The 25,768-nt window shown below is 37.7% G+C and overlaps 1 protein-coding gene across 1 annotated transcript in view; it reads left to right on the top strand.

Annotated features, from left to right (window-relative positions):
• Tm9sf3 (transmembrane 9 superfamily member 3) overlaps window positions 1-25,768 on the top strand; it is a 55,477-nt gene that overhangs the window by 12,959 nt on the left and 16,750 nt on the right. The window contains exons 2-8 of the mRNA XM_005352273.2: window positions 501-696; window positions 8,975-9,097; window positions 11,834-11,994; window positions 13,375-13,452; window positions 18,346-18,477; window positions 20,553-20,719; window positions 24,370-24,464. Of these exons, the coding sequence (XP_005352330.1) occupies window positions 501-696; window positions 8,975-9,097; window positions 11,834-11,994; window positions 13,375-13,452; window positions 18,346-18,477; window positions 20,553-20,719; window positions 24,370-24,464 (952 nt within the window). The remainder of the gene's footprint in view (window positions 1-500; window positions 697-8,974; window positions 9,098-11,833; window positions 11,995-13,374; window positions 13,453-18,345; window positions 18,478-20,552; window positions 20,720-24,369; window positions 24,465-25,768) is intronic.

Below are 25,768 nucleotides of genomic sequence, written 5' to 3'. Positions count from 1 at the left end.
AGAGTGGAGCATCGTGTCTCTCTGAGAGGAGAGCTGTGGAGTCTGACCTCACTTCCTCTTCCACCCAGCATTCTGCTCCTCCCACCTATGTTCTAACCTATCAGGACAAGCAGCTTCTTTATTTAATCAACCAATGACCTTCCTCCATCAGGGGGGAATCATGAGGTTCTTGATAAACTGTTGGTTTTGTTTCTTCCTTCCTTGTGCAGGTTACCCTGTCAAATTATGTTGTTTTGGAGCTTACCATTGCTTAATAGTTAAAAACCTACTGTTACAAGCTGTTGGACTTTTAAAAAACATTTTCTTTTGTAAAACAAAGTTTGGAGAAAATGGATCCTGAGACCACAGTTAGGATACAATTTTAAGAGTCATGAAACTTGATTTTGAAAGTGTGGGCATTGGTACTCAGATTAAGTTTCTACTGTTTCGTCGTTTTAGTATCTTGAATGTAGACAATGCACTTAATTGAATTAGTACATGTCTTGTTTTTCTTCTTACAGTATCAAGATAAAGAAGAAGTTGTTTTATGGATGAATACTGTTGGGCCCTACCACAATCGCCAAGAAACCTATAAATACTTTTCACTTCCATTCTGTGTAGGGTCAAAAAAAAGTATCAGTCATTACCATGAAACTTTGGGAGAAGCACTTCAAGGAGTTGAATTAGAATTTAGTGGCCTGGATATTAAATTTAAAGGTAAGTCAACATTAATAGTCCTTGATGACATTGGGGCCAGGAATTTTATTTTATGGGTTGTATATTATAGGATGTTTAGTGAAGTAAATTGTTCCTAGAATGTTTCTCTATTTTTCTGAAATGTACTTTTCCAGCAAACCCCTTAGTTATATACATGTATAGCCAAGGAAGGCCTTCACAAAATTCCTAAGAAAGTAATTTTTGGAGTTGTGGGATCTCCAAAGGGATATGTAGTTCTGAGGAGTTTGTGTAAAACCGCAGATTTAACTTGTATAGTATACTCAGAATGTATTCCTTATTGTTATATTAATTATTCTCTTAGCACATATTTAAGATTTAAGTCAGACTCTGTTAAACTTGAGGGGAAGTCTATTGGCGCTGTCTGTGAGACTGTTTACTCTTAGTGTGTTCCTCTGGAGTGTGTCGGAGTACTCCTTACACAGGTGTTGCTTCCTCACAGGCCTTGATTTCTTGCACAGGCATTAGTTCTCTGCACAGATGTTGTGGCTAAAGCATCTCTGAGAAGTTGGAGTTCTTCAGGATCTTTGATTAAGGGTCTTGATTTTTAATAGAATGTGGACTTTGTACTCAGGAGCTTTGTTTGCAGCCTCATTTTTTTTTACTGTATCAATTGTAGTAAAATTGTTTGCTCCAATTTTGACTTCTGATATTTTTAGTGCATTGGGAGATGGCTTTGAAATGAGGTATGAAGATAATGTTACTTTGGTTTGTTAAATTATGTTCTTATTTATCAGATTTTTCTGTTACTGTTTTGAAAATGAGTGTAAATTTTATACCTACCCTTGGGACTTAATTATAAAATTGAGTTGTAAATTTAAACCACAGTGGCGTGGCCTATAATTTTATGAGTGTTGGAAACATACCCTGAGGCATATGTTTTAATTTAATAAGGTAATTGAAATATTTAATCACAAATTGGAAGAAACTAAACTGGAACATTGATCTTTGAGAACCTCAGTACTATATCCACCCAGCCTCTCTTTCTCCATATTCGGTAGACATGTCTCATTTAATAGAGAGGAGCCAGCGAGAGAGAGTGAACCCATAAGTCCTGCTTGGGTGCACTGATTTCATCAGATTTGAAAACCTTATGCTTTTTGTGCCTGAAGAAACATTTCTTTAGCAGTCTTAACCTTGCTTTCTTCTTAACCTTCCAATTGCTTGAGTCTGAGATGGAGATAAATATTCAGAGGCCATTTTCATGGGCTTGAAAGTGAGGTTTATTTTCTTTTCAGATTAATCTAAACACTTGAGGCATGAAAGAACTACCAGTTATTACTCCCTGAAAGGTAGCAGTTCTTGGGGTCTAGCCAACTCTAAACCTTCAGCTGAATACTGCCAGAACAGGTACTAACTGGGGTAGTCCAGATGAAGCAGTTACTAGGAATTGATTTTTTTTTTCTGCTACTGTACTTTTTTGAAAGTGTTCCCTATTGTTACTTAACTTTTAAAGGGTAGAGTGCACTTTTGGAGACCCAGATGTGGACAGTCTGTTCATGACGTATCACACATACTAATAGTGCTCTAGAAAGCAGAACCAGTACTGTCTCAGTGTGAACAGTTTGGTTATTTTTTGAGTGTTTTAAGATAGGGAGTCATGAAACTCAGACTGGCTGCAAACTTGCTATGGAGCTGAGGCTGGCCTTGAGTTTCCACCTCCTGAGTGCTGGGATTACACTCATTACCATTATATCTAGCTACTATTTGTTTTTAGTCTTTCATATCAAGCTTTTGACTTTTAATGATTCTTCTGAAGGCATATTCATAGGAAATAAAATTGTAAAAATAACACATGCATATAAACAGAAACTCACATGCATACATGTAAGCATATATATACAGAAACAGTTTTTTTTTTATCCTAGAAGATATTATCAAGATAATTGGATTGGTACCATTTTGTAGCATTGAAGGTCACTAGAGAGATTATGTTAAGGAACTAACCATAGTCTGGAGTCTGGGTTGTGTAGGATGCCTCTCACTTCAAATTTTATGCACAGCTTTCTTTTTTTTTTTTTAATATGCTAGTGCTAGACAAAAATGCTAATTGAGACCATTTGGAGAAAACGCATTAACTGTACAAGGACAGATCTATATTAGCATCCTTGCGCCAGGCCTGGTTTTATTACTTTCTAATTATGGGTACTATCTCTTAGAACATTGCAGTTATGGAGTGGAAAGAACTTGTGTTTTAGAGTCAGACATGGTACAGCTCATCTCTGCCTGTGCCTACTTGTGTGGTTGTAGGCAAATAATTCAGTCTCTTTGATCTTTTACAGTTCTTGTCTGGGAAGCATGGGGAATATTATAACCTGATAGAATTATTGTTAGAATAAGTGAAATAATGTACTTTTAAAAGTACTGCTATAAAGTTTATGTTTGAGAAATGGTAATTGCTGTGCTTACTAATAAATATAATATGGATCTGAATTTTACTTGTTTATGTATTAGCAATTATGAAAGTTAGTTTGCCGATTGTAGAATTTTATACATTCCCAAACTACTGTACTCTCCTGCAGTTCTATTAGGCTAGTGCATTCTTGCACACCTTAGCTGCTAAGACTGAGTAAGTTCTTAATAAATTGTCTAGTACCTGGACAGTGTATACTTACTTTTATGATAATTGGTTCCTTTTGATTATTAGATGATCTGAGATTGTAATTCTTATGTTTATTTTGTTCTCCTTTCTCTCTCTCTCTCTCTCTGTCTCTGTCTCTGTCTCTGTCTCTGTCTCTGTCTCTCTGTGTGTAAAAGTGTTACCATGTGGCCCAGGCTAGCCTAAGCCTAGAGCTAATTTGTATATCCCTTGCTGGCCTTTGCTGAGGTTAGCTTTGAACTTAACGATCCTCTGCCTTAGTCTCCCAAGTGCTGAGGTTACAGGAGTGAGCCATCATGCCCAACTGGGATAGTATTCTTAACTAGGACAAGTTAATATCCAGCATCTTTTCCTATTATTTGAGAATTCAGTAGTATAATAAAGGACATTAATAGTTGAAAAATAGTGACTTCTAGGGATTCTTCCTTTCCACATGCTATGTTAGTTTTCTTTTAAATTATTTCCTCTTTAAATATCCTAACCTAATATACAGATGACATTTTATACTTCTTTTTACCTTGAGTGATTTGGTAAATTTAGAGTTCTACAGATACGGAGAAATGTCAGTGCTGTTTAAAGCCTTATGTACTTAAAGTTAAGTGATTCTCCAGCTTGGCTGCTCTCATTCCTAAAGGCAACATTTCTAGTCGAATATCTGCCTGGATGGAATAGTCCTGACTGCCAAAGGATGGGGAAGGAACTTGGAGTAGCAGGTTTGCTTCTTCAGTTGGAAGGTTTTTACTGAAGACAATCCCTCACCCTGTTTTCAGTCTAACTTCTGCTGTTTCCACTGCTACTGCGTGTGGAGCCTTTAGAAACTCTCCAGAGGAAGGACGTTCTGTCCCTGTCTCTGCAGCAGGGGACAAGTTGAGGGTATTCATCTAGCTGTGTGATGGGTAGGGAAAGAACATGAGCATCCAGCCTCACAGTCTTTCTAATTTCTTGTCTTCTTTGCCATTTTTTTTATTGTGTTTGTTGTCATCATTTTCTGCTTCTTCATCTTCTTAGTTCTAGGAATCAAATTGAGTGACATCCCTAGCTCTTGTTTTTTTGTTTTTTTTTTAATACAAGATTTTGTTAAGTACTCCAGGTTAGCCTCAAACTTGTGGTCCTTCTGTCTTTTGCCTTCTTAAGTCCTAGGATCAAAGGTGTAAGCTACCATCATGTCCATTTCATATAAATATTTGCCTGTAATTATTCTTATATGTTCAGCCCTAACATATGTTGTTTGCATTTCAAGGTCTGTGCTATCTTAGGCATTCTGTGACGTCAGGTACCCCCCTCCCTGCAGCTCTGTTATTCTGTTTTCCCCTGTGTTATGTGTCACTGGATATATTCTGTTTTTCCTTTTCCAAAAATGTATTAAACTCTTCTTTTTTTTAATATTTATTTATTATGTATACAACATTCTGCCTCGATGTATGCCCGCACGCCAGAGCAGGGTGCCAGATCTCAGTACAGATGGTTGTGAGCCACCATGTGGTTGCTGGGAATTGAACTCAGGACCTCTGGAAGAACAGCCAGTACTCTTAACCTCTGAGCCATCTCTCCAGCCCTAAACTCTTCTTTTCATTTATAATGGTTTAGATGAGAAGGTCCCTATAGTTCAGATGTTTGAATACTTGCTCCTTGGTTGGTGGTGCTGTTTGGATGAGTTTAGGAGGTTATGGCCTTCCTAGAGAAAGTATGTCGCTTGGGCTTTGAGGTTTCAAAGCCATTTCGGTTTGCTCTTTCTTTTTGGAGCTTGTGGTTTAGTCTGTGAGCCCAAATGAACCCTTCTTTCATGCTGCCGTGGACACGGTGTTTTGTCACAGCAACAGAAAGTGACAACCATCACTGTTTCTGCTTTCTCTTCTGATGGACTCACATTCTATCATATGGGCATTTGTGGGGCTTTAGGAGGGAGAAGAAAACCACCTGTGCTTGAACTTGCCTCGAAAATTGGAAGTATGGGAACTTGCTGCTAGGTTTGTCTTCTGTTGGTTTCAGTCAATCAGTGCTTTAACCATACCAACAATGAGAATCTGAAACTTTGTCAGTTCTTTGATTCCTTAGTACCTTCTGCTAATTGTAATACAGTACATAAAATTTAGGGTCTACAGAAGAATATAAAAATGGAAATTTTTATTCATCTAAGTTGTTTAAAAATATATATAATTAAACGAAGTATATTTGTACAGTCCTATAATTCTAACACTTATGAGGCTGAATTGGAAGGATTGGGAGTTCCCTGCAACCTGGGGTCTATGATGAGCTCCTGTCACAAGAAAGTGAAAATTGAATTCATGTTACCTATGTTATTTTTTTTAATGCTCAGTCCTTATATAGTGCTTATTACATGTCAGTATCTTGAGTATTTTTAACTCAATAAGTTATATGTAATTATTTTTATTCTCCCTTTTTTCTTATAACATCTCGTGAGTTTATTCTTACATTGTTATTTTTCAAATGCGGCTACATACTACTCTGTAATTAGGATATGCAGTTTCCCCCGCTCTAGTTACAAGGTGATCTGATCCCTCCCTTTCTTTCACTTTTTTTATTTAGGGTCAGGGATTGAACTGAGGAGAGGATATCATAAATGTTAAGCAAATACTCTTGCACTGAGCTACATTTTAGCCCTTGTTTTAAAAACTTTTTATTTTGAGACACAACCTTGCTAAATTACATGGCCTGCCTTTGAGCTTCCTCTGTAGCCCTGGCTGACTTGGAATTTAATTGCTAGGATTACAGGGTCATACTACTAAGCCCAGTTGGCATTTCGTGATACCTATTACCAAGCAGCCATTTAACAAATGGCATGGTTTATGCTGCCAGTCAGGTTGCTCAATTAATCTGTACTTTTTATATAGTTTTAAAGTTAACTGTGCACACACCAGTATTTCCAGTCCGTGCTTTTTTAATAATATATGTGGCAGTTATTGAGTACGTAATTGCATTCCAGACAGTGTTGGGCTGTGAATGTAGAGTTTAACCAGACGTCTGGCTTCAGGGATCCATCCCTGGGCACTCTGAAATTGTGTACTGAATTTCGTGTGAATCTACATTTGCAGGGTAGGGTGGGGTGGGTTTGTGGCAGGGGAAACAACACTTTCATGATATTCTCAAGAGTGTGAGGGAAAAATACTTAAGAATACTGTGAATACGTTCACACTCCAGCCTTCAAAGGAGCCAGCACAGTTGTTTTCAGTTTCACAGTTGAGGGACTATGAGGGTCACAGAGGTTAAACCATTTGTTTCTGTTCAGGTAGCTAGTGAGTAGTGGAACTCAAACCAGAACTCAAGATTTTACCCATATCTCTTTGGACATATATGGTGATTTCATGATAACTTTGCTAAGTGCTATTGGATTTGAGGTAAGAGTCTACTTTTCCATTTTAGTAATGCCATCAAAAGAGAAGGTTAAGTATGGTGGCATGGTACATTCTTAGAGAACTCAGTATTTGCAGTGTTATTTTCTGGACTTTTATTGGGCACACAATGGCACTTGGGTTCTGGGATCTACTTAGTGTGGTGATCTCTTTGAAAAGTAAGTATCAACATTTGCTAACTTATGGCTTTGTTTTTGTCCCCTCAAGATTTTTACATTGCTAAAATCTCAGTTGCATTTTCTTTAGAATTTGAAGGGAGGTGTGCTCTGTTGTCATTTTCAACCAGTGATTCATGGTGAGAGACTTTTTAGGCTAGTTTTTCAGTTAATGCAGAAGGTAGGTGGTGAGTTGGCATCTTTGTACACATTGTCGTCAAAGTAGTTCCTGCTGAGAGAAGAATGCTATTATGGTCTGGCGATCAGGCTGCTGAGTTATTTGTGATGTTTATATTTGCCTTCATGTCTGAAAGAGGAGTTTCATTAAAATGACCCACCAGTGTCCATTTTGCAGTGCCACAATAAATTGGTGATAAAACTAGGAACCTCAGCCAAAGGGGCAGTCTGGGTGTGAGAAATCAGACTACTCTGTGGAGGAGAAAGTGTGGGATGCAAAGGTTTTAGAATGGCCTGCCTGCTAGCATTAGTGTGAGCCCCAGGTTCCATAGGCCAGAGAGTACATGTTTGCAGGGACTGTAGGTAGTTAAGTCATGTAGAGTGAAGGGGAAGAGGACGGTATATCAATTAAGAAACTGTTGAGTTAGAGTTAAACTGTGGGGAATCCGTTATGCAGGTGAATAAATGCATACTGAATATCACAACATTTTTTTATTTAAAACTACCACATTGATAATGACCATTTAAACAGTCCCTTTTTGTAACAGTGGGCATACAATGGCTTTGCAGGATCACTGTGAGTCCTTCACAGCCACTACAGCAATTCTTTGCCCTCCAAATCTGGACTCTTTAGTCCCATCTGTCCCTTCTGAGCTGTTGTTGCCTTTGCCCTTTGTACATTATTGCACACTATAGAGGTCTCTTTGGGGTACCTCCTGCTGACAGTTCTAGATTTTTCTGTATAAACTCTTTAGAGCAATTTATTTTCTAACTCTTAATTGTTCAGCATTAGATATTACCATTATGAAAATCCTAAATTCCTTGTTGCCTAAAAGGGAATGAGGTAGAAAGAAAATGTGTGTACAAGTCCTGGGCAGCATTAGTTTCTTCTGCGTGGAGGGGAAGAGTAGCTGGCTCTTCCGGGGAAGAGCCTTGGGACAGGGTGTGCTTTGTCATTTTGATGGACCACTCTGGGCTAATAATCTCTTAATGAGGGGAAGCTGTTTTTTCAGACATGCTCTGGAATATAAAATTGTAATTTAGATCACTAGTTCTTAAGAAAATAATGATACAGATAACCATTAAATTCATCATTCATCTATAATCTTTAAGAAACGTTAATGAATATTTAAGAATTTTCATGTTTTTGTGGGGAATTTGTATTTCAGATTCTCAATTACCAGTATGATAGTGTAAGAAAATTTATTCTTTTTTGGTTCTTGTTAAGATTGATTTATATTGTTCTAATTGCTTAAGTAATATATCAAAAGTTTAATCTTTTTGATTGATACCTAATTTTTTTTAAACAAGCACATTTTTGAAACATTAGAAATTAAAGACCATCTGAACACAATTGCAAAAATACCATTTTTGCAAGCAATCAGGGATGGAAATGTCTTATCTTTATGGGATTTTTGAGTGATTTATAAGTAGAAATGCCTATCAGATAGAGGCTAGCCTTGTGATCTTAATAATTGTGAAGGGTTATTAGGAGTCCTCATGACCTCTGTGACCACTGATGACTTGGGGTTCTGTGCTGTTGGAATAAATGTGTTTCTGGGTGACCTTAAGCTACACTGTTATCTCTGTTTAGGCTTATATCCTTAAGCTTTCCCACACAGTAGATTAAGATTTCCGTATGTGTCTTAAGCTTTTTTGTTCTTTGTTTTTATAACAGCTTCTTTATTTTAAAGTGACTTTGTTATTATTCTTGTATAATTTTCTTTACATGAGGGTTTTCTTTGTGTAAGGCAATCTTTGAAAATAAAGATGATCAAAATCTTTCATTTTAAGGTAACAGAAGATATAAAAAAAATACTTTCTCAGCTCCTATATGCTTCTCACCAGACTATTGGGGAAAGACATTAGCTTAAGCAAATGCTGACTTTTCTTCTTGTGCTGTAATTCGTGTAACTATTGGCAAGCCAGTAGGTTAATTTGTAGTTTTTACTTTGCAGATGATGTGATGCCAGGTACTTACTGTGAAATTGACTTAGATAAAGAGAAGAGGGATGCATTTGTGTATGCTATCAAGAATCACTATTGGTACCAGATGTACATAGATGACTTACCAATATGGGGTAAGTACTCTCTGTTACAAACTAGGACTTGATATAACCAGTGTGGTGAGGTGCCTGTCTTCCAGATCATGGTGGAAATGTTCTTCTACTCTTTGCCCCAGAATAGTCTTTAATGATTCCTCCTGCTGGAGGCATTCTGATGCTGCCAGACCTTATAGGAAACTCTCACGATAAAAGGTCTGTACAGTGAAACTTTTCTGACTGTAGGAATTCAGAGGTTCTTGGAACATTGGAAATTTCCTTTCCCCCTAGTTTCTTCACAGCTTATTTTCTCTTAAATATATTTAGAGGGACTGAGTAGGATTTTAAAAATTTACTTCTCGGGGGCTGGAGAAATGGCTCAGAGGTTAAGAGCATTGCCTGTTCTTCCAAAGGTCCTGAGTTCAATTCTCAGCAACCACATGGTAGCTCACAACCATCTGTAATGCCCTCTTCTGGCCTTCAGGCATACACACAGACAGAATATTGTATACATAATAAATAAATATTAAAAAAATTATCTCTTTATGTGCCACTGTAGTATGTTTTTAGGGGCATGATAATTTCTTGAGTGTTTTATTTTACTGGTTCCTTTGTCATTTTCCAAAACACTCAATATTGAAGAATTATTCTTGTTTAGCTCTTGCTTATCCATACTGTTGGGGAAGAAACATAATATGATTAATACAAACTTAGGCATAGTCCAAAAGTAACTTAAATAATTAAATTATTTGAGATCCAAGGAATACCATAGGCAATTACCATAGGCAACATGTTTGATTGCAAATTTTTCTGTCTCTAGATATATGCTCTATGTATAAGAATTATCTTTTAATCTTAAAATTTTTAGCCGATCATTATGTTTATCTACAGCAAAACTGACTGAGCACATTAGATCAGAATTTAATATATTAAAGAAATTTATGAGAAAATTAATCTTTTGGGAGGAAGAGGCAGGAGGATTTCTTTGAGTTTAAAGCCATCCTGGTCTTCATAGCAAGTCTGAGGCTACCTAAGATTACATAGTGAGACCATGTCTTAAAAAAAGAAAAGCCAATCTCAAGAGATATTTGTATACATTATTATTACTCTGCTCTGTGTTAATTAGGTATATAAAATAAGCATTTTGTATAAATGATTGTATTAGTGTTATAGGACAGGCATTTCTGTGGTCAGCTCTGAGGGTGGTAGAAGACAGGCTAAATACTTGCTAAAGATTTCTGAACTTATAGTTCAGAATATAATTTAATATAGTTTAATATAGTTTAGAATATAGTTTAATGGGGAGAATCCATTAAACAAGACTTTTCTTCATTTGTAGTGAAAACAGATTCCTTTCATAGTTCTCCTATTATTATGAACTTTTAAAGATCACATATGGCAGGCATTGTGACTTATGTATTCCAGAGGCAGAGGCAGACAGATCTCTGTGTTTGAGACTAGCCTGATGTACATAATGAATTTTAGGACAGCCAGGACTACGTAAAGAGGCCTTGCTCCCCCACCTCCACTTTACATTCATTTATTTAGTGTTGGAGGAATGGGATGTGCACATGTGCCACAGCATGGGTGTGGAGGTCAGAGCACAGTGGGCACCTGTTCTCTTCTTCCACCATGAGGGTCCTGGGGTTTAAACTCAGGTTATCAGGTTTGGTGGTCAGTGCCTTTCCCTACTGAGCAATCTCTCTGGCTCATTATATTCTTCTTTAAAATCTGCATCTTCAGTTGTTTGTTTTCCTAATTATTGTTCTAAGCCCCTTTAGCAACAGTGGTATGAAGTGTGGGGGTGCATGTGCATGCCTTGTGGGCATGTTGAGGCCAGAGGTCATCTTTGAGTGCTATGCCTTAGGTGCTGACCACCATTGTTTTTGCTTTGTTTTTGAGATGGGATCTCTCACTTGGCCTGGTACTCACTGATTAGCCAAGAACCTTTGTGTCTTCATGTCTACAGCCCTGGGAATAAGCGTACCACTAAGCACCATCCCCAGCTTCTTTATGTAGAGACCAAGCTCAGGTTCTCATGCTTGTGTAGCAAGGACTTTACCAGCTGAGCAATCTCTCTAGCCCCTTAAACATTTGTTTTTAGAATTAGAATCTCAGGGTCTGCCATCTTTAAATATTTTTGCACAATATGTAATATCTGAACCTGGGCATTCCTCTTCTTTGTAAAGAAAAAAAAAAGATTCTGATATGATGTTACTTGAACAAAAGTTTCAGTCTTTCAAAAGCCTTTTAGAGAAGCTGTGTCTTTACCCCCAAGTCTAGTTTTTAGAGTAGATAGGCAAATGAATTCCTACTTTTTTCCCTCTCTTTTCTCTCCTCCTCTTCCTCCCCTGGTGTGTGTGTGTGTGTGTGTGTGTGTGTGTGTGTGTGTGTGTGTGTGTGTGTGTGTGTGCGTGCAGTCATGAAGTAGCTGGGTTATTCTGACAGGTGGTGACATAGCATGTTTCTGAAAACCTGAGATACCAGGTAGTGTGCACAAGTAAAGTGATAATTGCAGCAGCAGAGATACTAGTGGTGACAGAGTAAGTTCTGAATGTCATTATCTGTGACCATTTATGCTAAATTTCTCATTATTTTGTACTAGCGTGACCATGATGTGTGTTTTCTAAGAAGTCTAGCTTGCACTTTTGCTTTGTGCTAACATGAGGATGTTGACAGCATTGTCTCTTTACATAAACTTAGTGAACTCTTAGTGTCTGGGTGCTTTGAATACTAAGTGTTATTAGCTTGTATAAAGTATTTTTTCTTTTGTAGGTATTGTTGGTGAAGCAGATGAAAATGGGGAAGATTACTATCTTTGGACCTACAAAAAACTTGAAATAGGCTTTAATGGAAATCGAATTGTTGATGTTAATCTAACCAGTGAAGGAAAGGTCAAATTGGTTCCAAATACTAAAATACAGATGTCCTATTCAGTAAGTTTAAAAATAATTGTGTATAGGAAGAAACAGTTGTGTTTGTAAACTTTAGAAAATAAAAGTACAACTGAAAATTAGATGCAGCATAATTCCTCTGTGTATCTACATTAAGTCTCCTAAAGGAAGGGTTTGTGGGATAGGATGCAATGCAGTAGTGTAATAACCGTTGCTCTAACATGGTTACCATTGGCACCAGAAGGTCATAACTCAGCCATGTTTTTAGGTTGCAGGAGCCCATGTTATATCTCTTGTTCATTTGCTGTCACAAATAGAGATGGTAGGAAAGTCAGTGGGTAGGTGCAGATTGCTATGATCTGCTTTATTTGATGGTAAGACTTATTCCTAAGACAGTAAGAGCTTCTCAGAGTCCTTTAGCAACTATGAAATTAATTCCATTCTCTTAGCTTAAAAATGATGGAAGAAAATTATTTCCTGGTCATTAGAAAGAATCCCTTTGCTTATAGGCAATTTTGAAAATTCTTTTTGTCTACATGTACCAAATATAAGTAATTGTTATATTACTGTGTTGGCAGAGGCCCCTTGTTTTGTTCCCAGCCCCAGAATAATCACACAGAAACTGTATTAATTAAATCACTTCTTGGCCCATTAGTTCTAGCTTCTTATTGGCTAACTTACATATTTATTTAACCCATTTCTATTAATCTGTGTATTGCCATGTGGCTGTGGCTTACTGGCTAACTGTCTCCTATGGGGCTACATGGCTTCTCCCTAACTCCTCCTTTTCCCCAGCATTCAGTTTAGTTTTCCCCACCTACCTATTCCCTGCGCAGGCCCAAGACAGTTTCTTCATTAACTGTTGGTATTCACAGCATACAGAGGGGAATCCCACATCATAAATGTACAAAGAAATTTAATAAATGCCATAAACCACAATTTAAAGACAAAATACTTATTCTTATTTCAATTGGTTTAAATACTTGTAAGATGAGTTGGCACATATATCAGATAGTATGTCAGTCAACAGTAGTTAGTCCCTGAGAGGTGAAATGATCCCTCTAAGGAAAGACGTAATATTGTACTTGTTTAAACTTCTCACTGGGGCTGGAGAGATGACTCAGGGGTTAGGACCTAAGTTAAATTCCCAGCAGCTACAGGGCAGCTCACAACATCTTCACTCTAGTTCCAGGGGATCCAGTACCCTCTTCAGGCCTCTGCTCACACTGCACACATGTAGTGCACAGACGCATACCCATACACATAAAGTAATAAAATTAAAAAGAAAACTTCTGCTACTGTCAGTATTTTCTCACCATTTTAATTCTAAGTGTGTCAGTATTTCTGAATTTTCTATGAGTTTTTGCATTAGATTGTTAATTATTTATTGGCCTTAATTTTCAAGTGGGATTTTTTTTTCAGGTAAAATGGAAAAAATCAGATGTAAAATTTGAAGATCGATTCGACAAATATCTTGATCCATCCTTTTTTCAACATAGGGTAGGTGTTTGTACTTTAAGGTAGAGTTTTGTGTGCAAATCAGTTCCACATTGAGCATCTGCCTATGTGGATCTTTATGCTAAGGACTGATTTCAAGAAATAACTACTGGTGATTTCAGATGTAAATTTAGAGGAATAATAAAAATAGCTGGCGTGATACTATAGTCTAAACCAGTTAAGAGATACACAGGGAAAAGCACAGTATGTGGAAGCCAGATACAGCACTTTAATTGCAATGATGTTGATATTGGAAAAGTGATTCATACCATACATGGTCAGATGGGTGTCTTAGTACTGAAACTCAGAATTAGACAGACCTTACCTGTTGATGGTGAACTATTATTGGCAGACTTCCCTACATGGGCACCTGTGGAGAGCAGCAGCAGAAAGGAGGGATGAGAGAACAATGAAGGTTTTTCCAGTAGAAATCCTTCCAAATGGAACGTCAAGAAAGGGAATAAATGCTTCCCATAGTCCTCATTCTGCATCCAGACATTCAGTTGCCTGAAGCATTTAGGTTGGGGTTTGGCTGGAACTCAAGCTCAGTTCAAGGCAGTACAGTTGGTAGTGTCACTTGTCTCCAGTTATGGTCTAAAAATTTAGCAATAAACAGGTGACACTTAGGATTAGCAACACTAGGGGGCACTGGAGTGCAGCAGTTGGTAGAGTCAGTAATCGCCAATATCTGTTTGCTTTATTAGTTTTATACTTAATCATAGCCAAAAGGCTTATCAGTGATGCTTTATTATTTTAATAACTATTTCCCAGTATAGATGTCTCAAGAGTATACCACATGGTATAGTTTTTAGAGTAGTGCCAAAGGAATGTTAGAAGTTTCAGATTGTTGACAGTATATTAATGTAGGATTGGTTTAAAGTTTATACCTTAGGTTGTATTTTTTAGATTAAAAAATACCAGAGAACCTCATTAGAGACTTTAATACTTTAAATTTTTAAATTTATATTTTAAACTGATACATAAAACATGCAAGTTATATATATTTATGAGATAACATCTGATGCATATATATGTATGTATAAAATGCACTGTTTAAGTCAAATTAAACATCTCCTCAAATTCAAATATTTATCATTTCTTCATTATGGAAACATAAGGGGCCATTGAGATGGTTTAGTAGGTCAAATCTATTGACCTGCATTCAGTCCCTGGGGTCCACATGGTAGAAGAAGAGAACTGACCACACACCAGATAAATAAATGTAATAAAAGTTTTTTAAAAAGAACATTCAAAATCACTTTTGAAATGTATTGTACATTGTCATCTATCTACAAAAGAAGATACCTATAAAAGAAACTTTGTACATAATTTCACATAAATACCTACAATACCTACAAAAGAAGAACACCTTGTGTACAGATAACACACCAGAACATTGCATCCTTCCCACCTTCTTGGTGACTTTGACCCAACCTGTCCCCCACTCCTGTTGTCTTCAGCCTCTTGGTACCCGTTGTTTGTTGTCAGCTTCAGTGAGAGCACTTGTGTATCTCACAAATGAGATAATGTGGTTCTTGTCTTTCTCTGCTTTATTTTATGCAATAATTTTTAGCTCCATTCATGTGGGAAATTATAACATTTAAGGCATACCTTTCTTATTACTAACTGTATATAAATTTTTTCTCTTTGCAACCTTGGATAGTTGGCTAAAGATTTGTGTCATACGTATTTTCCCCCTTCTATTGACCCTTTCGGGGTTAATTTCTTAAGTGAAAACAAAAATCCCATCTTTGGAGACATCTGCCATTTCATTTTAAACTGCTTTTTGAAATCTTTGGTGATGCCTTTATGACGCGTTCACATGGCATATCGGGGACAAACATTTCAGGGTGTAGTGTATTAATTGTTCATTTATAATTCGAATGGGTGCTCAGTGAGTAAGTTGTTGGAGGGGAAGCCACAGAGTCCCAGTGTGAGTAGCAGAATCAAAATCGCCCTTCCCATTCATGCCCTTCGTTAGTATATTAGCCTGAGTAAAAATCTACCCTCCTTGTGTAAGCCAATACAGCTTTGTGTTAAGCTTTCCCGGGACTCATGGAGCTCTGAGCAGAATTCCTATGAATAACTGCAGTCTTCAAGTGAAAGGCTCTGTGGTGGAGAGGGCCCTGTCTGACTTGGACCTTGAAGACTAGGGAGGATTTACAAAGGAATATAAATCACATGTGAGAAGACAGTGTATGGAAAATAGGATGAAAGTCAGTATGCTGTGCTTGGTGGGGGGGATGGAATTTTAAGGAAGGCAGGCATTGAAGATGTGGAAAGCCATGGACATGAGGAAATTGAGCTTTGTAAGTTTTAGAACAGTAGTGATAGTGAACATTACATTGTAGAAAGATTTGCTTGAGAACCTTGTACAGCATACATTGGAAAGAAGGAGAGAGATTAAACAGCAACAAAAGGCTAAGCAGAAATTAGTCTTGTTAAATTGTGAGATGATACCATGGGAATGCAGAGGAAGGGATACATTTTGAAAGAAAACAGAAGTTTAATAATTAGGGCTGGAGAGATGGCTCAGAACTTAAGAACACTACTTTTGCAGAGCACATGACTTCAGTTTCCAGCATCCATGTCTGACAGTTCACAACTGCCTGTTACTCCAGCTCCGGAGGATTCCTCTTCTGGCTTCCGCAGGCACCATATATGTATGCGCATACCCATACACTGCTACAGATATACAATTAAAACTAAAATCTTCTTTTAAGTTTAATAACTATTACTTATGAAGAATTAAGGAAGGTGTAAACATAGTTGTAAATTTTCAAAGCTAAATATTAGTTCCATTAATAGCAGCTAGAGAATAAGAAATAAGTGGGGTATGTTGAGGGAAGATTATGGATTTCCTAAGGGTAGTCCCAACCTGGAATTCCACAAAGACATTTAAGTGGAAGTGATGGTAGTTAGTGAAAGTGTTTGAAGGCTGGAGATTTGAGCAGGTGAGGGCTGAAGGTGTTGCCAACATTATCATCAGAAAGCTAGTTAAACGTTTGCGAGCCTAGAGTCATGGTTGATTGCCAAGACCTGGAGCCTTTGGAAAAGTTGGCCAAGGGTGACCAGAGTGGACAGGTGAAAGATAAGCGGCAGTTAGTGCATTGGAATGGTAGAGTGTCAGCAGAGGGCAGAATTGGCAGAGAGATAAATCAGTTTAGAAGTACATTGCAGTGGCCAGTGAGCTGGCTCAGTGGTAAAAGCGACTTCAGCTCAATCTCTGGAGCCCACACGGAATGTGAGAACTTTCACATGTTGTCCTCTGACCCGTACACACATACATACAAAATTAATAAATGTAAAAAAATCAGAAATTCATTGCAGGTCTTGGGAGGTGGATCAAATTGTGAAGAGGTGAGGGAAGAAATGTTTCCCATTTGGAAAGTGTTGGTTAGGTTTGGGACAAGAATGAGGTATGTACTGTAAAAGATGAGGAGTCCCAGCACAGTTTGTGATGTGCTGCACACTACTCTGTTTTCCTGTTACTGTTTAAACCTTGTAGTGTTTCCAGGAATGGAAATGGAAACAAATTACAGACTGCTTTTGTACAAATTTTCAGTTGTACTTTTTTGATAAATAGTACCTTTTTTGGGAAGTTTCCAAAATAAGCATTCATTGTTTTATTTATAATTCTAGTAGGCGCTCAATAGGTAAGTTAGTGGTGGAAGGAGAGAAGGAAGGAAGGCTGGTTCTTGTTTGAGGCAGAGGCAATTGGCCATCTGCTCTTTAGGAAGAGCCATAGAGTTGTCCTGTCCCTGAAGCTCAGGGAGGGTTATAGAGCCGAGACTGTTCTTCACCTTGGTGCACATCCTTAGCACATTGGCCTGAGTGAAAACTGTTGTCATTGTACAGGGAGATTGCTGATGCTGGAAGAAGGCAGTGGTGGTGCGGGGTGGGGTGGGGGGCACAAGCAGGGAAACGCCTTAGTGGAAATGAGATCTATTGCCCAGTGGGAACAGTAAAAATGGAGCAACACACATCTAGGAGGATACATCTTGGAAGGTTGTTTTATACTGGATGCTAGTTAACAAAAGAAAACATGGCATTGGAAACTTGAAGAGGAGAAAAAATTCAGAAATACACATAAGGACCTTTGGGAGGGTAAAATAGAAATAACAGAGTAAGTGTGCAGATCTACAGATTTAATTCAGGTCAAATGTACTGAGTTCTAAGATGTCTTTGGCGATAAAGTAGTTCTTTGTTACTATAGGCCATACTCTGGACATGTTTTTGTGACAAATGTACAAATGATGTCAAAGGCAAGAGCCTTGAGAACATTGAGGAGTTAAGGAACACTTACTGTTCTGGAAGACTGGGGAGAGAGCTGAGTGCGAGGGTGATCGGGCAGGACTAACTGGAAGCAGATGAAGCAGATCCTCAGGAAGGAAGGAAGCCTGTGTCCATAGTAATGGTAGTGATGGTGGGGGCAGCGGCCTTGTAGGCCTTGTAAGGTTTTCGGGTTTTGGTCAGTTAGGAATGAGCGCACACATTACCTGCTGTCCTGCCAGCACGTGCTGTCCCATACATCCATCATCGCTACACTGCACAGAGCACAGTTTGCAGGACTTAAGTTAAAGCCTTCATTGCCCATGTGCTTTCCATGTAAAGTTGATTTGTATATGCTTTATGGCTAAATAATAGTTAAGTAGTTTAGTAAGTGTGACTTGAAAAGTCTATGATGATGATAGCATGCTTCATGGAAGTTGGTTGTAAGGAAGGCTAGCTCTTTGTCATGCTGAACACCTACCCAATTGTCTCTGAAGTTTAGTTTTGTTTTTTATAAAAGATATAAGAATGCTGTTTTTCTCCCATTAACATACAGTTGACATGAAACATGAATTTTTTAACTGATATTTCACACTGGTAACACTTTATTTTCTTTTATTTTAGATTCACTGGTTTTCAATTTTCAATTCCTTCATGATGGTGATCTTCTTAGTGGGTTTAGTTTCAATGATTTTAATGAGAACTTTAAGAAAAGATTATGCCCGATACAGTAAAGAAGAAGAAATGGATGACATGGTGAGTAAACATTCTGTTTTATAGTTAATGACAGCTATTTTTCATATTACTAAATTTATTTTAGGGGTGTGTGTGTGTGTGTTATACTGGTGCTTGGACATGTTAGAGGTATTGGATTCCCCCTGGAGCTGGAGTTTCAGGTGTTTGCAGGCCACCTGATGTGGACACTGGGAATTGAACCTGGGTCCTCTTGAAGAGCAGTGTGCTTTTAACTGCTGAGCCATTTCTCCAGACTGTTTATTATATTTATTTAAGTTTAAAAATGATTTGTTAGTATCGTCTATGTGTGTGGTGTCTGTGGGCATGCGTGCTAGGAACACGTATGATGAGGTCAGAGGACAACTTGATGGAGACAGTTCTCTCCTTCCACCTTTACATGGGTTCCAGGGGTTGGACTCAGACTTTACCTGCTGAGCCATCTCTCCAGCCAGCTGTTGTATTTCCAATGCTGGTATATAGTTTACAATTTCTAATCTAGGTTAGTAAGGGCAGGTGTATAAGACCAGGTGCAGTAGCAGATGTCTGCAGTTCCAGATATCCAGGAGACTGAGGCAAGAGGATTGCTTGAGCCCAGGAGATTGAGCCAAGTTTTACTTTTCTGGGGTTGTGGCTCAGTGGGAAAGTTCTTGCCTAGTGTTGGGTTTAATCCTAGCATTGCAAAGTTTAAAAACAATAATAATAATGTTCTCTGTGAGATCTAGAGTCATGCTCTATTCAAATAGTTTTTTTTTCCTCTTTCAGTAGGACTTAAATGTTCCCCTAAGCGAGACAAATAAACTTGTGTTCTCCAGCCAGATTTTTGTCACCAAATAAGTGTGGTGCCATATATCATACTTAGGAAACAAACTGTAGTTTACAGATTATAGCTTCTGATTTCAGAATCACTTAGGGAGATGTAGGCTAGTTTTGATATATTTTTTTAAAATATTGTTAAGTGTTGAATTAAGGGGTGGGTGGAAGGATTAATATACATTAAGTTTAATGATTTGAAAGAAATTTATCCTTAATTTTTTTTATTAATTTATAGGACAGTAGTGTGTTCCATAGAATACTAATACCTAGGCGAACTTAATTAAATAGGTTTGAGAAGCAGTTTAAAATATCAAATTTTAACGTCCTAAGCATATTATTATAATGGTAAAAAATTCCTTTTATTTTCCTTAAGAAATTTTGTGTCAGAAATTATTTAAGGATCTTTGGGTGTTATTTAGGCTGAATGTAAATAAAGATTTTATTTTTAAAGCTATAGATGACTAAATATCCATATCCAATATTCACCTTGGGGTATAAAGGGCATTTCTCTGTTTTTAGGGCAAGTACTGGTTTAAGTATACTTTTCTTTTCTTGTCTGCTTGGCCATTGATGGTGGTGAACCTTAGTCACTGTGTGAGTGAAAGACTAGGGCCTCAGAGTAACGCAGTACTAGGAGAGACCCTAACTCTTCCAAGTGGTTTATTTTGCTCCCCAGCCTTTTTTCTCCCCCACTTTTACCTTCATGAATCTCAATACAGTAAGCATAACATTCTGAGTTATTAGGAGAGGAGTTACTTTCACTTTGAAATGTAAATGTCTGTCTTCTGTAAATGAAGACTGTGTGTTGGTTTCCCAGCTGCCCAGACCCGAATAATCACACAGAAACTATGTTAATTACAACACTGTTTGGCCTATTAGCTCAGGCTTCTTATTGGCTAGCTCTTATATCTTAAAATAAGTTATTTCTTTTATTCTGTGTATCACCATGAGACTGTGTCCTACCAGTAAGGTTCTGGTGTCTTTCTCCTTCAGCAGCTACATGGCATCTCTTTTACTCCACCTATTCTCTCTGTATAGCTCTGTTCGGATTTCCCACCTGGCTATATTCTGCCCTGCCATAGGCCAAAGAAGTTTCTTTATTAACCAATGGTGATAAAATGTACTCACAGCATACACATTAGTCCTCAGTATTTTGAACTCTTAGAAAGATGTAAGTGTGGAAGAAGGGAGCTTACAACTGTATTTCTTTCCTATCTACTGTATTTCAATTTGATTCTGAATGGGTTGATTTTTTTATACATATTTATATGTCTTACATACAGGACAGAGACCTAGGAGATGAATATGGATGGAAGCAGGTGCATGGAGATGTGTTTAGACCATCAAGTCACCCTCTGATATTTTCTTCTCTCATTGGTTCTGGATGTCAGATATTTGCTGTGTCTCTCATTGTTATTATTGTTGCCATGATAGAGGATTTATATACAGAGTAAGTGCTTGTACTTTATCACTTTTTGTTGTTGTAAATAATGTTTTTAGTCATTGTAATCTATTAAGTCAATCATTGTTAAATATTTGCTTATTTTAGTAATACTGTCCTTGCTATTATTGCAGACAGGTCTTAACCTTTAACTCTTAAGTATTTTGAATCATGTTTCCCTATACATGCTTAAACTTTCCAGCATTGCTGACCATTCCAAGTTATACTGGTTATGTCCTTAGAGAGACAGAGCTACTTTCAGTCCAGAGCTGTTTGAAAATGGAAACAGGCACTTTTTTAGATTCAACTGGATCTTTATAATTTCAGTCACCAAATTAGTACTTCACATTTATACTCAGACTGAGATCTCTACAAGAGTAAAACAAAGCACTTTACAGTATTGTTTTATTTTTTAGAGTCCTAAGTCAGTATACTGCCTTGGCATGGTTTTGGGTATATTTTTTATTAGCAAAGCCGTTTGCCAACATTTCTTAAATCATTTTGTTTGTTTGTAAATGTGTGTTTGTGTGCTCAAGTGTGTGTGTGTGTGTGTGTGTGTGTGTGTGTGTATGTGTGTGTGTATGTGGAGGTCAGAGGACCCTTTTAGGAGTTCTTTCTCTGCTCCCACCATGTGTTCCCAGGCTTGAACTTAGACTGTTAGGCTTGGCAGCAAGCACCTTTACCATTTACCTTTGCATTGACCTTTACCTGCTGAGCAAGCTCAGGCTCTGTTGAGTGTGGTCCTGTCACCTTGTTGTCAGAGAACCCAGCATGTACAGACAAATGCACTGGGGTGTCTGGGTATATTCATTATAATCCAGGCATCAGACAGAAGCCTGTGAATTCCTCAGTCAGAATGACTCGTTACATTTCATTTCATAGTACGTTCTTTCTTATATGTGTATAGCATTTCATGGCCAAAAATAAATTTGTGCTGCTGAAAGAATGGCTTTTTAGTTGTGAACATAAAATAACTGTAAACACCCCTGATGGCCTTAGTTTGCTCTCACTGTGGAAGGAGAGGGCTGACTTGAGAAAGTTGCTGTCTGTCTTCCAAACACATGTTATAATGTGCATGTCCACACTCAGGCACAGATCACACGCACACAATAATAATAAAAATGGTTTTTAATTTAACCGTATACTAAATTTCTGTTCCTCTGCTGCATAGTTCCTTGAGGAAAGGAAACAGAGGCAGTTGGATCTCTGTGAGTTCAAGGCAATCCTAGTCTATTGAGTGAGCTCCAGAACAACTAGAACTACACAGAGTAATCCTGTGTAGAAAAAAACCAAAGCAAAACAAACACAAATCTGCCAGGCAGTCATGCTTTATGTTAAGTGCTGATTCAAGCTCATCACTCCTGAGTTGATGTTAACCCCATTATTATTATATTAGTGTTGTGATTAAAAACTAACTTTTCTAGCATCCCAGTTTTTGCTTTGCTAGTCCAAATTTTTGCTGTGGTTTTCTTTTGAAAATGATAGTGTTAGAATTTCGCAGCTCTTGTTAATGCAGACTCTTCTGATTTAATGTCCTTCAGTTCTTTAATAGGTGGTGTTAAGGGCAGGCCACTCAACATTCTGCCTGTTATTATGAAAAGTAGGTGTTGTGTTTACTCAGTGTGTATGTAGTTATTTAAAAGTGGCAAAGCTATCAGGATTGTTATGATGGAGAAGTCAGGGTCCCATGTTTTTACTATGTGCACATTTGCACCTTCAGTGTGTGCATCAACCCTGTATGGTACATGTCTGTCCTACTGGTAGGAAAGTAGAGCTCAGAGAGGTGAAGGGCTTTGACTGAATTACACACTGCTACTAAAGGGTGATCAACCGGTTTTGATCGAATTTCAGAGTTTTTAATTTGCATGTTATGGCAATGAAAATGGTGGCATAGCCATGTGAAATGGTGAGAAGAGTGGCACATCTGCATGTGGGGTTGGTGTGAGCCGCTCCAGTGACGTGATGCTCTTCAGAATGAGGAGCAGCTAATGTAAGGGGGAAGATTACTTTGCCTGTGTGGTCACTGACAATCAAAGGAGAAACATTTGGAAGGTGTAGGTGGAAGAACTGTGGCACCATGGTGCCAGTTGATGTGCGGTGCTAGCTCTGGAGAGCCTGCTCATCCTACTTCCTGTGCTGTCTCTCAGTGGGGATGATAAGGCCTCTTCAGCCTCCTTCCTGTCTTGAGAATGGCTGTCACTGTGGACTCCTCATTGTAAATGAAAGTGGCTTAGTCGGAGGGTGGGGGTAAATGTTTGTATTTTTAAACAAAGAAACAAAAGATAGCTCTGAATGCTAAAACTATTCTAAGTGGAGACTGCAGACTTAACCTGGAAAGTCATTTTATACTCAGGGCCAGTTTTTTGAGCTCTTTTTGTTGATACTAAGAACTTCTGCCTAGTGTTAGGTTCACCTTACACTAAAACCAACTCTTTCTATTTTCTTTGTAGTTAGAGCTATGTAGACAAATACATTTATAAAGAGAATGGGTCATATTTGTTAATCTTTGTGCGGAAGGAGTAAATTAGCATGTATGATATTTGGGTTTATGAGCGGTGGTGGCACACACCTTTATCCCAGCATTTAGGAGGCAGAGGTAGGCGGATCTCTGAGTTAGAGACCAGCCTGGTCTACAAGAGCTAGTTCCAGGACAGCCAGGGCTGTTACACAGAGAAACCTTGTGTCAAAAAAAGCCCCAAACAAAACCAAAAACAGGTTTGTTTGTTTTTTAAACTGATTATTTGGAGATCTGTGATCTTTTTGAGACTGTCAGATGTTTACACTTGGGTCAAGTTGGATGTGGCTGGAGATGAACACGGCAGTGTTTGCATTGTCGAGGTGCACTGCGCATATTCATCTACTTTCGCAGCCACTGTAAAGAAATGAGCACAGGTGTTTGAACAGATGCTACATAGTGCAAACCAGTGGGCTGTAATCTGTAGGATGTTCATAAATAGTAAATATTTCTACTTTATAGCAAATTATGCTGTCATTTATTTTAATATCTCTTTTCAACTAGGCATTTTAGAAATAGTTTTTTATAGTTGCACTCAACATGAAGGTTGATTTAATTCTCTAGATATCATTATTGGGAAGAGGCTAGAGATTGTCCATCTGACATAAAGCTGCCTTGTAGACCAGTAAATATTTTTTAAAAATTATCCTTTACAGAAAAAATGAGCCTAGATAAAATAAGTCTAGACGTGTTCTGTCACTTAAAATAGTAGCATTTAATATAAATTATCCTATTTAAATATTATTTTTGGTAGCAGACAGAAACCTTAGTGTTGAACCAGTTATAGAAAAAGAAATATTCTGATATCTTTTTTCTTAAAAACAGTATATCCTGTCCCATGTGGTGGAATTGCTGTATAGAGTTATAAGTAGAGCTTTAGTGCCAGCTTGTCATTGGTGCCAAAGAAATGAGAAGTGTTTATTTAGGCGGTATTGGAAATTCAGCTGTAGACTAGATATAACTTGGTACCATTGAAGTTACCTTTGACTGGGAATATTTTATAGTTTTTTTTGTGATCCATGATAGGATGTTTTTCTCTTCTACTCAATAGATCTTTGATACTAAAGTAATGCTAAGGGGACATACTCCATGTCTTCGTTTTGTTTTGTTTTAATTTGTCATGCTTGTTTTTATGCCTTTTCAGGAGGGGATCGATGCTCAGTACAGCCATATTTGTCTATGCTGCTACGTCTCCAGTGAATGGGTATTTTGGAGGAAGTCTGTATGCTCGACAAGGAGGTAACTTAGGAGTTAGCACTCTTGAATCTTTAATTATTGATGGTATCCTTCTGCTGAGGAGTATTTGAAATTTAAAATGGGCAGTACAGGTTGTACCAATAGTAAAGGCCCTTGTTATATTGTGCATATCAATCACAATATATCAAACAATCACAATTTATCAACTCTATTATGTTTTCTATTTTGTTTTATGGAACCTTTGTGTTTTATTTCCTGAAACTGTGAATAATTAATAATTTTCATTGTGAAGTTAGCACCAAACATGTACAAGAGTACACCTAAATTACTGATGTTATATTTCTTTGAGGTACTTAGCTCCCTAAATGTGCTTCTGGTGAGCCCGCCCTTATATTTATTCATCATAAAGTTACTATTTATGGGTGACTATAGAAGTTTGTTTTCTGGATACTTAATACCTATGAATAAAGCTCGCAGATGATGGTAGGATATTAGGATACTAGTGTCTCGTCTAGTATTCATCAAAGGACTCCTCATAAAGATTTATTCTGTGTCATTGTCTCAGGTGAAAGGATTTCATCTTAAATACCCTCTTTGCCCTGCTGTTACTAACCCTCAAAGATGAGGGTGATGCATGGTGGTGCTTCTTTCTGTGGTGATGTTCTGAGTCTTGAAGATTTTTTACTCTTCCTGTAATAGCATAGGGTCAGAAAGGTTCTTACACTGATAAATATGCATATTTTCACTTAGAACTGAAAGGTTTTTGAAAGACCTCAAGTATAGAGACAGTCTACTGTAATTTTTTTTTCAGCCTATCTAAACATGGTCAGCATTAGGAGATTCTGCTTTATATTGTATTATATTGTCTATAAATGTATGTGTGTGTATATATAGAGAGAGACAAACATATGTTTATATGTATATGCATATATCTGTGTGTTTGTATATGTTCAGCATTCTACTAAGAGCAGAGCAGGATAGGGGGAGGGCACAGTGGCACATACCTATAATCCCACTACTTTGAAGGCCGAGTCAGCAAGATTGTCACAAATTCAAGATTAGTACAGAAACCTGAAAACTTTTATAGGTCGTAGGAAATCAGAGCAGAGGAGCATTTAAAATCCTCCTATATGGCCACGTTTACCATTGCTAATTTTGTAGCTTTTACTAGATATAGTGTGGTGGACAGTGTCTTTGTTTTAGACAGTTCTTTGGATGGCCTGCAGGCATATCATTATTGATTCCTATTTGATTTAGATGTTCAGACTCTAACTCTACCACCAGATATGAAGTCCTGCTGTGTAGGAAGACATCCTAAGGATGCAAGGTGCTTAGTGTAACTTCCA

The sequence above is a fragment of the Microtus ochrogaster genome, chromosome 8 (assembly GCF_000317375.1).
Source record: "Microtus ochrogaster isolate Prairie Vole_2 chromosome 8, MicOch1.0, whole genome shotgun sequence".
Taxonomy (NCBI): domain Eukaryota; kingdom Metazoa; phylum Chordata; class Mammalia; order Rodentia; family Cricetidae; genus Microtus; species Microtus ochrogaster.
The sequence above is the reverse complement of the archived record's forward strand: the minus strand, read 5'-3'. Positions and strand labels throughout refer to the sequence as shown.